This window comes from Procambarus clarkii, chromosome 42, assembly GCF_040958095.1.
Source record: "Procambarus clarkii isolate CNS0578487 chromosome 42, FALCON_Pclarkii_2.0, whole genome shotgun sequence".
Lineage (NCBI taxonomy): Eukaryota > Metazoa > Arthropoda > Malacostraca > Decapoda > Cambaridae > Procambarus > Procambarus clarkii.
In genome coordinates this window covers 33,883,163-33,901,237 of record NC_091191.1, presented here as the reverse complement: position 1 = coordinate 33,901,237, position 18,075 = coordinate 33,883,163, and the positions used below count along the sequence as shown (strand labels likewise).

Below are 18,075 nucleotides of genomic sequence, written 5' to 3'. Positions count from 1 at the left end.
AGCAGCGGCTCTAAGTGGGCGTGTGCTCGGTGGATCAGAATTGTTGTCCTTGGAAGCTGTAGGTGAAGTTGGTTCCGTTGAACACTCTCGTTCTGCTAATTCGAGAGGTACCAACTTCTCTAATGTTTTTAGGGTAGTAGTGCCTCGGCACAAAAGTCGTACTACTCTCAGGATGTCTCGGTGATCTGGGTGAATAGAGGCAATCTTGCCTATTGGTCATTCTGACCTGGGTCCATCACTGTCAATCAACACTAGATTTCCTGGTTTGAGTTGAACCCTATTATAGGGGCTCGAAGCTCCATAGAGGTACTCTCGTAGAGCTGTGAGGTACTCTCGAGTCCACACCGCATTCCACCTTTTAATTACTTTCGAGAGATGTTGGTAACGTTCCACTAAATCACTCCTAGTCACATGGGAAGGGTCAACTGGATCCTTTTCTGCCAAAGGTATCAGAGGGCTCAGCAGGCCTCCATGTATTAAATGTGAGGGACTCAGGGATTCTCTCTGTGAGAAGTCATCTGATAGGTAAGTTAAGGGGCAGTTGTGGACTCGCGCCTCAATTTCTACAATGAGTGATTGTAGTTCAGGAAAACTAATTTTCTGTCCATGCAAGGTCTTCCTTAAACATTTCTTGACAGTCCCTATCATACGTTCGTAGAACCCACCCTGCCAGGGGGCTCTGGGAGCTATACATTTCCAGTAGCATTTTCGTCTCTGCATGACAGACTGCACTTGTGGACGATTCCATATCTGTCGTAGGCAGGCTTCTCCTGCCACAAAATTTGAACCATTATCGGATATCATTTGTTTGGGACAGAATCTGCGAGCTGCAAACCTACGAAAAGCTTGGATGAAGGCTTCTGCACTCATGTCTGAAGTCACTCCGAGGTGTACGCCTCGTGTGGTTGCACACGCGAAGAGGCAGATATAAGCTTTCACTGGTACCTTATCTGGAGTGCCAGTGAGAAGTAAGTCTCCTGTGTAATCGACACCAGTGGTCTCAAAGGGACGAAGATGGATTACTCTCTCCTTAGGGAGTGGTGGAGGTCCTGGGTAAGGACACACTCGTGCGTCGTATCTTTTGCAGATCACACAGGACTTAATGAGGGATTTGACAGTTTGACGACCTTGGGGAAGCCAATATTTCTGTCTCAAGTCTAACACTCCACCATGTAAAGTATTATATTGATGATGGTGTAAAACTAGAAGTTTCGTAATAATGTGGTGACGTGGTAGAAGGATCGGATTCATTGTATCTAAATCAGTTTCTGCGTGAAGCAGACGTCCTCCACACCTTAATATATTATGAGTGTTGATATCATACCAGATACCTAGAGACTTGGTTAATTTCCCTGGACTTACTCAAGTTGGAATAATTGTAAGGATTAATAGCTGAGGTTCGATGAGGTTCTGGGTCTTTCATGGGAGTAGTGATACTGGTCACTATGACTTGTGGTTTCTGTTTGGGCCACTGACCACTAACAAGCCATGAAGGTCCATTAAACCACATCGAAGACTTGATTAGCTGTTTTAATGTTAACCCTCTTGATAGGTAATCTGCAGGATTGTCCTTGGTGGGGACATGTCTGAATTTGTATCCTGCAGATAATTTATGGATTTCCCTAACACGATTGCTAACGTAGGGAGTTTTATTGTTATTATTTCTTACCCATTGTAAGACTGCCTCATTGTATGACAACACTACGATTTCACCAAAGTGAATACTATTGAGTGTCTTGGTCAGGCAATGAGCCAATCTTACTCCCACCAGCAATGCAGTTAACTCCATTTGAGGTAAAGATCTCTTCTTGATGGGAGCAACCTTGCTTTGGATGTGAGTAAAAATGATTGTTCATTATTGACTAAGTAGGCTGCAGGTCATACACTTTGCCAGAGGCATCGCAAAAGACGTGCAAATTTGTGGGTAAGTTTTGTCCTGAAACATTAAGAGGAAATTTCAAAACACCAAATTGATTGAAATCCGTTGTGAGTATTTGCCATTTATCCTGCAACTCAATTGGCAATGGATCATCCCATCCCATATGTTTCTGCCAGCATTCCTGCATAAGGAGTTTGCCCCTTATTAAAATAAGACTAAGTAAGCCCAAAGGGTCAAATGGTTGACTGACATGACTGACTGACAAGGAGGCCTGGTCGACGACCGGGCCGCCGGGACACTAAGCCCCGGAAGCACCTCAAGGTAAGAACATACGAGAGTAATTTTCTCATGGAAAGGGTTGAATTATTGGTTTGTACTGACTTGACAATCATTTCGTCGGTAACTGTGTTCCATTCCACACCCAGAACTTTTAATTGATTAGGTACCCGATAACCCAGAAATTCTTTCTCGATTATCTTGTTTAATGATTTGTTGTTTGAGGCCCATGATTGTAGTGGTTGTTACGGACCCGAGTCCAGCGTCGGAGCACGGAGCAGTGACGACAACGCCATCTGTGAGTCCGCTCCCGAAACCCCCTCCAAATGGACGACGCCATCTAGTGAGGACGGGATATACCGGCCAAAGGTACTGGATTCCCGTCTTAATCAGCTCATAACGTAGCCGCTGCTGACCTCTGGTGAGGTGGAGCTTAGACAGTGAACGCCATCTATGGAGCAAATAGGTGGACGGTTCTGTCTAAGCTAGTAAGTGATGTTTTCTAGTGGCCCAAGGTAGTATCCCAGTACTAATGACGTATCTGATTGCAGAGTCGACCTGGGATTGCTGTATTGGACGATGGATCAGTACCCAAGGCAGCCAATGTCTCTTCACCAGTCTGCTTTGAAGAAGCAGTGAGTCACCCCCGGACGAACTCTGTTGAGAGTATTAGCCTGCCTGTAACGTGGCAGTGTCGGGAATCGCCTTATCCGGGGCTGGCTGGTGGAAGAGACTAGCCACTGTGGTGCTTAGTGTTATGATCTCAGCCTGTAGGAGAAACGAGTCTCCCTCCTTGAGAGTTATTCATCAAGCCTGACCTGATTAGAAGGTCCAGCAAATATTGTGGTGATAACACACATGTAAAATAGGTGCTTGGATATATATAACAATTTGAGATTATGGGCAATGAAGAAGAAAACAGATAAATGACTGGCTAGGAGATGTGGATATTTTGCTGGAGGCGTGAGGCTCGCTTCTGGAGGGCTTTGACCTCACTTGAGGCCAGACATCGCAGGGGGAAAGCCGTGCACCGTTGAGCTCCCGTCAGAAGGGAACCCCTAGTGATATATCTCCAAGAGAAGAGAAGTGAGTAGACGTGCCAGCTGTGGAACTGAGCTGGGAACGTTGTGGTCTCAAGTAATGGTCGACGAGGACTTTATTAAACCGCCCAGAGACATTTTCGTGGGCTGGTGGAGCGCCCTGACCGGACGCCGTAAGAGGAATAGCACCCTGACCGGACACCGTAAGAGGAATAGCGCCCTTGACTAGACAATCTGTGGTAAGCACGATATACGCCAGTTCATATTGATTGCTTGTAGTTGGTCGTGTGCCCAGCGACAGTAGCAATGTTTATTTATAAGTTAGACATGTTTTGATAAGGCAGAAAGCCAAAAATAAGAGAGTGGAGAGGGAGGAACACAGAGCGACGTCCGTCCTCTCTGAGCGCTGGCAGGTGACTGAGAGCTCCTGACGGTGGAGGACCCTCCCAGTGTGAGGCCCGCCAGGCGAGGTGGAGTATGGACCCGCCCAAAACGGAGGAGTCCACTCTTACTGTATGTAGAGGGCAGATAGAGGTTTGAGGCAAACATATTGTGTGATTATTTTTGTTTATGTGTTAAAGGGGAAACATTTTTATTGGAGTGTCGATGGGTTGCAGGTTTGTCTTTCGGGAAGAAGTTGTTGAGAACTTCGAAGCCAGCCCAGATGAAGTAATTGATGAGACTCCAAGGTAGTGAAGCAGAGGACCTCGAGCTGTGAGGAGAAGCAGTGAAGAGGAGTGTCACGTGCTTCTGTAGAGGTGGTGAAGCACTATAGTCGCTCGAGGGAACTTCATGGTGTAGCAGCCAAGAGAGCTGTGGAGGACCCTAGCAGAAGGGTGAAGCACCGTAGTTGCTCAAGGAAACTTCATGATAGCAGCCTGGAGGAGCTGCAGAGGATCCTGGTAGTTAAGCCCGGAGGAACCTAAAGATATCAGGGTAGTGAACTTCCAGAGGTGGAAGGGAAGTTCTGGTGGATTACTTGTAGGAGTTGATAGTGTTTGGTTGTCATTAGCGTGCAAGACGCAGTGAGAGGTGAGTGGTTGTTTGCATTCTTATGTCAAGGAGTGTTTTATACTGAAGTTTAGAGTTACAGTCGTAGGCTGGATTACCTACAGATGTATGTGTTCTAGGACTGATAGAGTGATCGATTGATCATTGTTGTGTATCAAGGAACGTTTATAATGATATAAGTTATTGCATTCAAATGCTGATTTTCTTTGTACACATTTATAGATACATATATATATTCTCTTGCTGATGGTGCAACAGTGTATGTAGACTTGATCAACTTGAGGAGGTTGATAGTATCAGGTGGTGAACCAGGAGATAGGATACCACTTGATAAGCTGATGATAGAGTTCTGATGGTGTTGGAGTGCAACCTGATTGTAATATTATAGAGTATAGGATTCATTATTATTATATGTGTGTATGTGCTTTGTCCAGTAAATGTATCCCAATTTGGTGGTGTTTGCCCTTGTCCTAGTGAGGCTTCCCATGAAATAGTACAGAAGGAGAGAGAGAGAGAGAAAGAACCAAGAACCACTGCTGTGGACAGGGTAGAAGGTAATACTAATAAGTCAAAAGGGGATTGAGGAGATCATATCACCTAAGGAGAGAGTGGGGAGTCACAGCGGCTCGAGTGGGTGTGTGCACATGACAACGAGGCTAAGTGTTGGAGCCGCATCCCCTAAATGTGTGACGTTGAGCCCCTCTCCAAGAGCCAGAAGCGCCTAGTGTGATCTCCTAGCGAGGTATAAGCACTCTAGCGAGTTGTGGGTTGGGTTGTCTGCAAAGGAGGAACAACACGACAACACCACCAACACACAAACTATAATATTAGTGAGGAGAGTGATCAGCGGGATCACACGAGGCTCCTGCCTAGGGCTCGCAACCCTAGTATCGGTCGTGGAGTGGCCTACACAGCGGACCTGATCGGTACCTGCCAGCTACTGGCTGGATTGTGGTTGAAGGCCTCCACGACGAAGCACCCAGTGGGACTGTGATTTGGCTGGCCATTGGCCAGGATAGATTCGTCATAGAGTCATAGTGGATTCATCGTGGACCATGGAAGAAGGAACCAGGGCTACCCAGAGTGAGCATCCAGTGTCTTCGGAGGAAGACGAACCTGTACATAATTGTGTAGTTATAATCCCCGTGTGTGACTGTTATTTATTTATACATGGTGGTGGAAATATATACCAGAAAAACTGGAACATTTGTATCCCTCCCCCTTTAATTTAACTTGCGTTACGGAACACACCCCTTGAAAGCCTCTACTAACTTGGGGCTGGATTCCCAAACTATACTACCATCAGAGAAGAACCTGGTTGTGCCCCAGTAGGGCTGTAACAGTGGCATATTGGCTCCTAGCAATTCACGGTTAGCCTCATGGTAGACTTCTACCAATTTGGATTTGTCATTAGTAGTTCCCTGGAAATTGTCTACATGCAAGTTGTCACTAATCTCCATTTTACAAGGGCTGTCTGACTTCTTCAAATGTGTATCTAATGTGGCTTGAAGTAGAAACGGGGAAGAAGTCGCACCGAATAGCAAAGAGGCAAACCTGTAGGTTACGACATCACTGTCAGGATCCAGCGGGTCTTTAATCCAGAGAAATTTGGTGTAATTATGATCATCCTCTTGTAAGCCTACTCTAAGGAAAGCTTTACTGATATCAGCAGTATAAGCGAAAATACCAGTGCGGAATCGTAACAATACGTTATGTAGCCTTTGTGTCAGGCTAGGTCTCATTTGGAGACATTCATTCAAGGACACGCTGTTCGCCTTCACTTAGGCACTACAGTTGAAAACAATACTATTGGTGTCGTCAATGAATCTTTCACTACAGCGTGATGGGGTAAATAGTGACCTGTTTTTCGGTCATCATTATCAACAACTTCGATAAATTTACTGTTGAGTTGTGGTTGAATTAATTGATGATACATGTTCAATTTATCTGGCTGTTTCTTCAGCCGTATTAATTGAGACTGTAATTGAGAGGCTGTCATGTAATAATTAACAGAAGTTGTGGATGATTCAACTTCCATGGCAGTCTCACCCAGTATTGTTTGTCTTTATAGACAACTGTGTCCAGATATTGCTGGTAAGTCCACGTATCATCAGGGCTTGGTTTATCAGGGACAATACCTAAAGTGTCTAAATCCCACAGACGAAATACAGGTGGATCAGACTCATTATCTTCAGATATTTCTCTGAAATGTAGGGGTGACTGTTCTAAGCCTAGTCACGCCACTATTGAATTGTTAGTTTGTTTGTTGGTGGACACAGTTTTTTGTTGGAAAAGCACCGTTCCAGTAAGCAATTTGCCTCCAGCAGATGACAACAAATTCATTCCGTGTTGTCCAGTGCATCCTGTTATAAATTTGTAATAATAGTCAGCGCCTATTAGGATACCAACGTCTGTGAGGCAGTCAGAATTTTTTTTGTGATCCGCTAGCCTCATGCGGTTACATCTGAGATATCTCGCAGTGCAAGCTAGTCCTGTGACCTGCAGATCTGAAGGAAGTTTATCTACTACCACCACTTGTATCGGACTAGTGGAAGATCCAAGTCTCATTAACACCTTGACTACTTGGTATTCACGAGGTCTACTATTAGTCAAGAACCCAGAGATATTCAGTTTCACACTTTTGGCAAGTTTTAATTTCAACTGCTCGACTAATTGTTGTGTGATGAATGTTTTCTGTGATCCTTGATCAAAGAGACCTCTAGTGTTAACTCTAGACTTCCTATCAATTAGTTTAAGTTGAGCTGTAGGCAGAGTAGTATTATTGCCTGACTCAGTAGCAAGTACATTGATTTCTTGGTGTACCTTGCAATATTGTACTGTGATAGAATTCATAAAATCCTCCCTAGGTGTCACAGATTGTGAAGAAGTTTTTCTACATAAGGCATAATGATGCACACCTTTGTTGCAACTACTGCACAACCGTAGATGTATTACACATTTACTGGGATTATGAGAAACCATGCACTTAGTGCATCTGTATAATTCTTGTAGCCGTTTAATCCTGGCATTAAAGTTAGTATAGACATTGCACTTAGAGGTGACATGTTTTTGTTCACAGAACAGACACTTTCTCTCTCTTGCTGAGTTTGTCTTCTTAGTAGACACAACAGTTGTAACGTCAGTGGGAGATATTGAATAAATACCTACGCTACCACTCCTTTTCCCAGTGGATGGAGCAGTCCTAGGTTTGAATTTATTTGACTTGTGCAAAGTCGATTTGGGTTTGTCTGAGCTGTCAGTGTTAGGTTGTTTAGACTCAGGTTTATTCTTATCATGACTTTTCAACCTGTTAATCGTTATTCTTAGTCCCTGGAATATTTGCTCGAGAGTGAGAAACTCAGTTTTACAGTGTGAGCAGATTTCTGCTAAAATATTTCGAATTAATTTCCTCTGTAAAAGTAACTTAATTGACCTTTCGGAGGCTGGTACATCAACTTTAGTACCTAAGGCCTTCACTAAAGACTCTACTTCTACCCTGAAGCTTTGAAGTGAGTCTGGTCGGTTACTCGGTGCATTCAGATCCAGTAACTGGTAATACAGGTTAGCTATACTCAACTCCTTGTTGCAATAATTCAACTTTAGTAGTTTTATAGCTTCCTCATAATTACTCTCAGTGAGAGCTAGGTTATTTAGGACCTTTTTAGCCTCCCCTTTGAGAAGACTGATCAGGTAAGAGAATTTAGAAACTCTGTCAAGAGGTTTTTTATGTATATGAACTTCAAATGAAGTCCAAAATGTGTCCCAATTTTCTTCATCCAACCCTGCAAATGTAGGAAAGACTAAAGTAGGCAGACGAACCTCAGGTAATTGAATACTGGATTGAGACATAGTGTTATTTGCATTGGATTTCTGTTGACTTACTATATTGGATAGTACATTAGGTTTATCTTGAGTCTCATCTTCATTCTGAGAAATTTCTGCTAGAGTTTGATCTATTTCATCAGGATCAGTTTCAGCTGCATTTAGTATGTTTAGATAAGATTGGATAGTAGATTTGACTTGATCCAATTTGAGATTAGCTACTTTCAATGATGTTTCTAATTGATGGTAATCAATGGGAGTTGCTTTAAACAAAGTATCAGACTTATTAATCAGTCTGGTTAAATGACCTTTATGGCTAATATAGGTTCCTCCTTAACTGTTCAGGAGTAGCCATGGTGGCTTAAGTCCAAGTTTCATAGGACTTGAATAAGTATTGCTAATGTAGCTTGGGTACTTGCTCATTAGTTGACAAGTAAATTGGATATAGCCTAAATCAGTGTGGCTAAATTGCACTCTTCCTCATTCGAAGTTAAGTGTACCTACCTAACAATAAGTAGCTAAGGATTTTGAGCAGTGCTTGAATGTCCCCATTAGACTTTCTTCTGGCTAGCTCTTCATTATCACCATTAGATGTAATAGTGATCATTAAGCAGCACTCAAAATTCATACACACAAATAATGAATACACAAAATAATTAATATGTATATACTCTAATCAGAGTTACCATTAAGTTTGTATCCCACCCCTAGTAGGGTCAGCACAAGAATTAATAATGTATGCACTACTGGCTAGTTCAAGACTAGTTGAAAGGATTTCTACTAAAGAAACTACTAAATTATTTAGTCTGCATTTGTGCAAAACTCAGCACAATCACAGCCTAAATTCCTACCTAATGAAGGTTGGCATAAATTAATTTATTGTGCAATAATGTGAATATATAGTTGTGCTGTGTTTTTGTTTTTTAGATTATATAATTTATATAAATGTGCACTTGTACACACAGGTGAAAATACAAATATATACAGTTAATTTTGGCTTGCTAGCCACAGCCTTTTATGGTGGTTGATTGTGTTGACTAACTTGTCAACTACATGTGACCTAGACTCACCTGACAGGTGTACACTATCTGTTGCCATGTTTTGCCTGTATGGTCTGGCTGTAAATTGAATGTAAGTGGCATCCAATCGTACTCTCTTCCTCAGCCTAAAGTTTATATATTTGCAGCCCTTTGGTAATATTCTGGACTCACTCCCCAATGATTATTATTGCTTAGTTGGCGAGGTTCCACTAATGTGAACACTACTGAACTGCTGACAAGTTTAAATGAGGAAATTAATGTTTTAGGGAGATTAATTACCTCAGCTGGGTGTCGAGTAGGCTGGATGTCATTACCACCTAGATAAATAATAGTTAGATGGTGAGGCTAATCTAACGCAAGTGTTAATGTGGAGTTATTATAGAAATAGTAAACTGTTGCTCCTGGTGACCTGAAGATTCTTACCTCAGTGTGAGGTATAGGTCTGAGTGTTGTGGGTAATTGACTGTGTCCCACTAGTGCTACTTTATACATGAGGTATAAACAGCAAATAAATTGGTGTGAATTAGGCTAACTTATGTGGGACACTGCCGGTAGTTACAAATAATAAAATGTGTTTAGTCTAGATTACTTCACACAGTGATTAGTTATGTTTAATTAGAATAGTTCGATTCTGCTATTAATTGGTATGTGTTCGGTTCGATAAGACCAAAATGTTGTGTTGGTCTCTAAGAACCGATATAGAGTTTTATGTTAATTGGTATGTATCCAGCTCGAAAAGGACCAAAATGTTGGTATCTGGGGCTTTAACTTATATATTAAATTATTTGATTGTTATGATTAACATAAATCGAAAGACCACCCACTTTTGAGAAAAGAGGGAAAACGAATAAAGGAGATTATTTGATTGACACTATAGAACCTGTGCCTATGTACGATAATTAACTTAACAATCACTTGAAGATAATGAATAGACTATTATTAATTAATTAAAGTCAAAGTCTCAAATATCAACATTGGGGGGGGGGGTATTTCTAGAAGTTCATATATATCTAGGAACCAGTGTGGTTCGTCACTATTTCATTGTTGTCTTAGTAATATGGCAAATCTGAACTAAATATAGATTCAAAGATATGACATATCAAATAATGAATATATTGAAAGATTATGAAATGCTGAGCAACAATAAGAGTAAAACACATTAAACACTAAGCCATAAATTCTGGCATTAGCTTATTCACTGTAAATATCTTATATATGAATTTATATAGAAACTAATCCCAACCTTAGCTAAATCTTAGCTAAATTTATACGAAAAAGGGTGTTTTAGCTGAAAGACGACATCTGTAATTCTGTTTCGTTACTCGTCCTCGTGATCACAAGACCCCAATAAAGAAGGAACTCATGGGGAATATCGTGAGTGAGGAGAGACAACTTATTAACTCCTCGTCTACACGCTGCAATCAGGGAAAATTAAGTAGCATTTTATTAGGATATGAATTATTTCAATATTCATTGAAATTGAAATAAATGAAGAAAATCAACTAACGTTATATTGTTGTTGTTCTTGCTACATAACGACAGACTACCCACAAATACACAATCTGGAGTGATGCATCAAACAAGAATAGTATACTTAACGTGAGCGTGTCAAACACTAAAGTCTGCCGAAACCGCGTCAACCAGTCCCAGGCGTCCACTGCTGTGTACGCGTAATTACGGGCTGTGACTTCAATTGTTGACGCGTTATTAACTGGTATGGCACTGTAGAACACGTGGGGAGGTAATTGGTGACTATTGGGGGAGTTGCAACGTAATTAATGTTGGAAAATCTTCAGTCACACCATCACCACGCGCTTCCCTTCCTAATCTCCAGTCGGACACGAGGAATAATGGCGGCTCGCCGCTAGCGTCCCTCAACCTCCTCCTCGCATTCACAATAGAATTTAGTAATCACGGAGAATTCTTTTCCGTGTAATTACTGAAGTAATGCTTTAAAAGAATAGGGTTGCAATTGTAGGGAACTATATTGTTTATATTCTCGCTAGATAGTGTTGATTAAACACCGTTTCCTTATTAACGAGAAATGGGAAATATTTCCATGGCGTTCGTATATAACAAATAAAACTGTTATTTAGTGATAATCTTAGTTAATAACTCTCGGTTATTGGATCATTAGGAGTTATATTATCAGTAATTAATTATTATACAGAATACTAATAAAAGTAGAGAACCATATTCAATTCTCTAACATATTGGTAATAAATATATCTAGATAGACATTATCTGATGCAATCCTGTCTTTCGATGTCGTGAGAATTTCAGCAATTAATGCGCAGGTAAAGAAATATTAATTTATGTTAGTATTACAGTTAGCAAGGTTAATTGATATTGTGGTTAATATATAATAGTAGTGTATTGTGATACAATAGAGATGTATCAGTGTTGGAAATTTCCAACAAGCAACCAACCGAGCACGTTGCAACAAAGGTAACCTAGAATGCAACGCTTGTGCAGCCTGTTAACGAAAATCATTACTACAGATTGGGTATATTGAGTCACCAGCAAAATGCAGCCCGAATACTGAGGAGTAACTCCTGGCTCTCGCACCCCTGGAGAACAGCCGCCACACTCAAGGCACAGCGCCGTAAAAGTCTGGAGCCAGAGCACATAACCGCTGCATATAACATCAGCCTTAAGAACTGGGGTGTGGGTCGCCGGCGCGGTAGATCTGGGGCTCCCCCTTCCCCCTCCTGGGGAGGGGAGAACTGCGCAGACGGCGGCAGCGGGTGATGTCACACTAGTTTGCTCGTTTCTCTTGGGGGAGTTCTATCCATTTGGTTGGATTTTGATAGCAATATATTCACCAGAATAGGGGTTTGTTTTGGGATGCTTACCTTTTCTGGGTGTGTGATCCGGTTGATGGCAGACATAAAATGCTTCCAACCACACGGAGGCTTCAATAGGCCATTGCTCCCCTTGCCTCTCTGAGGGGGCAAGGTTCTGGCCGAGGTCCCCGTTAGGCCCTAAGAACTCCATACACATGACTGATGCCAAAGTCTTACATTAGCATATCAGTCTGGATAGCTCCGGGAAGCCATAGGGGCTCCCTCCAGAAAAGTATTCCTTCAGAGGGACATGACGAGGGAGGAGACAGCCATGGCAGCAGAAGCAAGAAAGAAGCGCAGGACGAGAAGAGAAAACCAAGAAATCACAGCTCCCAACACAACATCCCCAGAGGTAAAGAGGGAATCCACAACCAGCAACCCAGTAACACCTGAAAGGAGGGCAAGTCCACCACTCTCCTCTGCATAGAAACCTTCCCCTACCCCAAACCCTTCCTGCCCCCACTCAAATTCTCAGCCAACTTTCCCTCACCCCATTCCAACCCTGCTACCCCTCCCCTCCTCCCATCATATCCCCTCCTCACCCCCTTTTCATTTCTGTCCTCCCTCCCCTTCATCCCATACCCTCCCTGTCCCCCATTCACTTGACCCCAACCCCTCACCCCAGAATCCTCTGAGACCCTGTTATCCACCGCAAATCCTCACACCAATGGAACAGCTTCCCCCATCAACAGAGCACTCACCAAGAAGGGGATATGAGAAGAGACAGAAGAAAGTGAGCCTCAAGGCAATGTAAACTAACATACATGGGATGACAAATAAAGCAAATGACCTTGGAGAATGGGTACTAGAAGAAACCCCAGACATAATAGCACTCACAGAAACAAAGCTAACAAAAACCATAACAAATACCGTGTTCTCACAGGACTACTGTGTTGTGAGGAAAGAGAGAGAAGGAAGAGGAGGTGGTGATGTAGATCTGCTGGAAAGAAAAGGCTAGGGTTTTGAGGATATGGTTATTCAGGGTTGAGAAGGTTTCAGTGACTACATAACACATATTATAGCAACTGGAGGACAAAAAATTATAGTCGTAGTCATATATAACCCACCCCCAAATGACAGAAGAACCAGACAGGAATACGATAGAAACAACTTGCCACTATTAACATAATAAAGAGAGAGCAGCTTCTGTCGCTAGCAGGAAAGGATCTGGAAAACTAATCATGGGAGACTTTGACCACAGGAAGATAGATTGGGAGAACAGAGACCCACATGGAGGACCAGATATATGGATATCTAAGGTGATGGACATGGCAACAAGAGACTTTCTAAGCCAACACATCAAGGGACCGCTGTACAAGACATGATGGACTATGTCACCCAAAAGTGTCAGGAGGCAGTAAACAGGTTCATCCCGGCCCAAAAGGAAAAATCCGAGAAGCAGAAGAAGAATCCATGGTTTAATAGGGCATGCATGGAAGCAAAGAAACTGAACAAAAGGCGTGGAGGAAGTTCCGAAAAAACAGAACACCAAAAAGCAAAGAAAGATACAAGAAAACTAGGAATGAGTATGTTAGCGTGAGAAGAGAAGCAGAGAAAAATTATGAAAATGATATAGCAAGCAAAGCCAAGACCGAACCAAAGCTATTCTACAGTTACATCAAGAGGAAAATAACAGTGAAAGAACATGCAATGAAACCTAGAACAGGCGAGGACAGGTATACAGAGAATGACAAAGAGGTGTGTGAAGAACTCAACAAGAGGTTCCACGAGGTCTTCACAATAGAACAAAGTGAGGTCACTGCGCTAGGCGAGGGGGCAGTAAACCAGGTGACCTTGGAAGGATTCGAAATTACGAGAGATGAAGTCAAGAGACACCTGTTTGATCTGTATGTGAGAAAGGCTGTTGGTCCAGATGAGATCTCACCATGGGTATTGAGTGTGCAGAGGAACTTTGCTTGCCCCTCTCCATAGTGTATAGTAGGTCACTGGAGACAGGAGACCTACCAGAAATATGGAAGACACCTAATATGGTCCCAATATACAAAATGGGTGACAGACAAGAGGCACTGAACTACAGGCCAGTGTCCTTGACTTGTATACTATGCAAGGTGATGGAGAAGATCGTGAGAAAACCTAGTAACACATCTGAAGAGAAGGGACTTCGTGACAAATCGCCTTACATGCTCGATAGAATTCTATGACCAGGTGACAAAGATTAAGCAAGAAAGAGAAGGCTGGGCGGACTGCATTTTTTTGGACTGTCGGAAAGCCTTTGACACAGTACCCCATAAGAGGCTGCTATATAAGGTGGCGAGAAAGGCAGGAGTGACTGGTAAGGTGCTCCAGTGTATAAGGGAGTACCTAAGCAATAGGAAGCAGAGAGATAAAGTGAGGGGGTGAGACCTCAGATTGGCGTGAAGTCACCAATGGAGTCCCACAGGACTCTGTACTTGGGCCTATCCTGTTTCTGATATATGTAAATAATCTCCAGGAGGGTATAGACTCATTCCTCTCAATGTTTGCTGACGATACCAAAATTATGAGAAGGGTTAAGACAGAGGAGGACTGCTTGAGGCTTCAAGAAGACCTAGACATACTGAAGGAATGGTCGAACAAATGGTTGTTAGAGTTTAACCCAAGCAAATGTAATGTAATGAACATAGGTGTAGGGAGCAGGAGACCAGATACAAGGTATCATTTGGGAGATGAAATTCTTCAAGAGTCAGAGAGAGAGAGAGAGAGAGAGACTTGGGGGTTGATATCACGCCAGACCTGTCCCCTGAAGTTCCCATATCAAGAGGTTAACATCAGCAGCATACGCCAGGTTGGCCAACTTAAGAACGGCATTTAGAAACTTGTGTAAGGAATCATTCAGAACTTTGTAAACTACATAAGTCAAGCATAAGGTTAAACTGGAGAAGGTTCAAAGGTTTGCCACCAGACTAGTACCCGAGCTAAGATGTATGAGCTACGAGGAGAGACTACGGGAGTTGAACCTCACATCGCTGCAAGACAGAAGAGTTAGGAGGGGACATGATCACCACATACAGGATTCTCGATGAAATTGATAGGGTAAATAGGGACATGCAATTTAACACAAGGGACACACGCACTAGGGAACACAGGTGGAAATTACGTGCTCAAATGAGCCATAGAGATATTAGAAAGAACTTTTTTAGTGTCAGCGTTGTTAACAAATGGAATGCATTAGGAAGTGATGTGGTGGAGGCAGACTCCATACACAGTTTCAAGTGTAGATATGATAGAGACCAGTAGGCTCAGGAACCTGTAAACCCAGTTGATTGACAGTTGAGAGGCGGGATCAAAGGGCCAGAGCTCAACCCCCGCAAACACAAATGGGTGAGTACACACACAGACCAGCGGTCTGGTATCTGAGGGGACAGCACGCCGGACTCGTAATATTGTGGCCTGGGTTCGATTCCACAGGCTAGGCAGAGACAAATGGGCAGAGTCTCTTTCACCCTGATGCCTCTGTTACCTAGCAGTAAATGGGTACCTGGGAGTTAGACAGCTATTACGGGTTGTTTCCTGGAAAGGAGGGGGGGGATGTGTGTAAAAAAATAGTAGTAACAGTTGAGAGGCAGGCCAAAAGAGCAGACCTCAACTCCCGCAAGCACAATGTGGTGAATATAACTAGGAGAATACACACACACACACACGCGCGCGCGAAGTTAGAGAAGATTTAGAGGTATTTCCACCGGAACTGTGAGTTATGAGCTATGAGGAAAGGCTAAGGGAGCTAAACCTCACATCCTTGGAAAACAGAAGAGTAAGGGGAAGACATGGTAACTACCTATTAAATTCTCAGGGGAATTGACAGTGTGGACAAAAACAAACACTTAAACATGGGTGGAACACGAACAAGGGGACACAGATGGAAACTTAGTAACCAAATGAGACAGAAATATTAGAAAGATTTTTTTCAGTGTCAGGTTAGTTAACAAATGGAAGGCATTAAGCAGTGATGTGGTGGAGGCTGACTCCATATACACATTAGTTTCAAAAGTAAACATGAAGTAAAGTAAGTAAGTAAACATGAAGTAAAAGTAAACAAACGAGCCCAGTAGGCTCAAGAATCTGTACACCAGATGATTGACAGTTGAGACACGGGACCAAAGAGCCAAAGCTCAAACCCCTCAAGCGTAGCTAGCTGAGTACACAAACACTACACGCACACACACCCACACACATTCAGCTCCGTCTGGTAGCTGAGTGAATAGCGCGCAGGACTAGTAATCCTGTGGCCTGGGTTCGATTCACGGACTAGGCAGAGACCAATGAGCAGAGTTTCTTTCACCCTGCTTCTCCTGTTACCTAGCAGGAAATAGGTACCTGGGAGTTAGACAGCTGTTACGGGCTGCTTCCTGGAGTGTGTGTGTGTGCGTGTGTGTGAAAAAACTAGTTAGCTAGTAGCTAGTACCAGTTGACTGACTGACAGTTGAGAGACGGGCCAAAAGAGCAGAGGTCAACCCCTGCAAGCACAACTAGGTGAATACAAACACACACACACACACACACACACACACACACACACACACACACACACATACACACTATGTCTGGAAAGTCTGGTATGCCAACAAGGAGACACAGGTGGAAACTGCATACCCAAATGCCACAGGGACATTAGAAAGAACCTTTCCAGTGTCAGAGTAGTTAACAGATGGGCTGCATAATGCAGTGATGTGGTGGAGGCAGACGCCATACATAGTTTCAAATGTAGATATGATAGAGCCTAGTGTTGGAAATTTCCGACACTAATAAACTACTATTGTATTATAATACATCATCATCATTATATACTAACTACCGTAGTTATTAATTTCACTAACGGTAGTGTTAACATAAATAAACAATTTTATCTCCGCATTAGTGCTGGAATTCTCACGAAATCGAGTAACAAAATTGCGTCAGATAATGTCTAGTTAGACACGTTTATTACCAATGTGTTAGATAATTGAATGTGGTTCTCTAAAACTATCAGTATTCCGTGTAATAATTACCTACGGATAATATGACTCCCGATAATCTAAAACCGAGAGTTATTAACTGAAATTATTATCAGTAGCAGTTTTATCTGTTACGTACGAATGCTATGGAGAGAATAAAAATTTTCTCCATTTCTCGTTTAACACCCTTAAACGAGAATACGATAATATTTAAGTCCCTATAATTGCAACCCAGTTCTCATTAACGTATTACATCAATAATTACGCGGAAAAGAATTATCCGTGATTAATAATTTCTGTAGTGAATGCGAGAGACGGGTTGAGGGAAGGCGGAGACGCCATTGTACACGAGGCATCCCTGGCGAGAAGAGTGGCGAGACACGTGGTAGTGACTGGGGAGTTTTATCGACAAGAATTACGCTGATACCCATTCAATAGTCAACAATTACCTATTCACGTGTTCTATAGTGCCCTGCCAGTTAATAACGCGTCAACAATTGAAGCCACGACCTATAATTACGCGTACACAGCAGTGGACGTCTGGGATTGGCTGACTCGGTTTCGGCAGCCCTTAGTATTTGATACGCTCGTGTTAAGTACACCATTCTCGTTTGATGCATCATTCTAGATTGTATATTTGTGGGTAGTCTGTCGTTATACAGCATGGATACCTAATACACAATGTTAGTTGATTTTCCACATTTTCTCAGTTTTTATGAATATTTGAAATAATTCGTAGCCTAATCAAATGCTACTTAAATTTCTCTGATTTCAGCGTGTATACGAGGAGTCAACAAGTTGTTTCTCTTCATTTGTGATATTCACCTCGGGTTCTTTCTTTATTGGGATCCTGTGACCACTAGGACGAATGACGAAATGGCGTTACAGAAATCGTCTTACAGATAAGACATTTATTTCGTACAAATTTATCTAAGATTATTACTGATTTCCATAGGATTTCCATAGGATTACTGATTTTTATAGGATCTTTACAGTGAATAATTTATTGCCAGAAATTATGATTTGGTAATTAATGTGTTTGCTCTTACTGTTGCTCAATAATTCATAATCTTTAATATTCATAATTTGAGGTATCATATCTTTGAATCTATTTTAGTTTAGATTTACTGTGTTACTAACTCAACAATGAACTAGTGCGAACCACACTGGTTCCTAGATATATATGAACTTCTAGAAATACCCCCCCCCCCCCCAATGTTGATATTTGAG

The 18,075-nt window shown here is 42.3% G+C and overlaps 1 protein-coding gene across 1 annotated transcript; it reads right to left on the bottom strand.

Annotated features, from left to right (window-relative positions):
- Positions 1-216: 216 nt before the first annotated feature.
- Positions 217-870, bottom strand: LOC138373526 (uncharacterized). Its single transcript, XM_069339742.1, has one exon. The coding sequence runs from the start codon at positions 868-870 to the stop codon at positions 217-219; it is 654 nt and encodes a 217-aa protein (XP_069195843.1).
- Between the last annotated feature and the right edge of the window lie 17,205 nt (positions 871-18,075).

Bases quoted from the DNA above. Each gene is read 5' to 3' on its own strand.
- LOC138373526 (XM_069339742.1), bottom strand. From the start codon at position 870: ATGAGTGCAGAAGCCTTCATCCAAGCTTTTCGTAGGTTTGCAGCTCGC.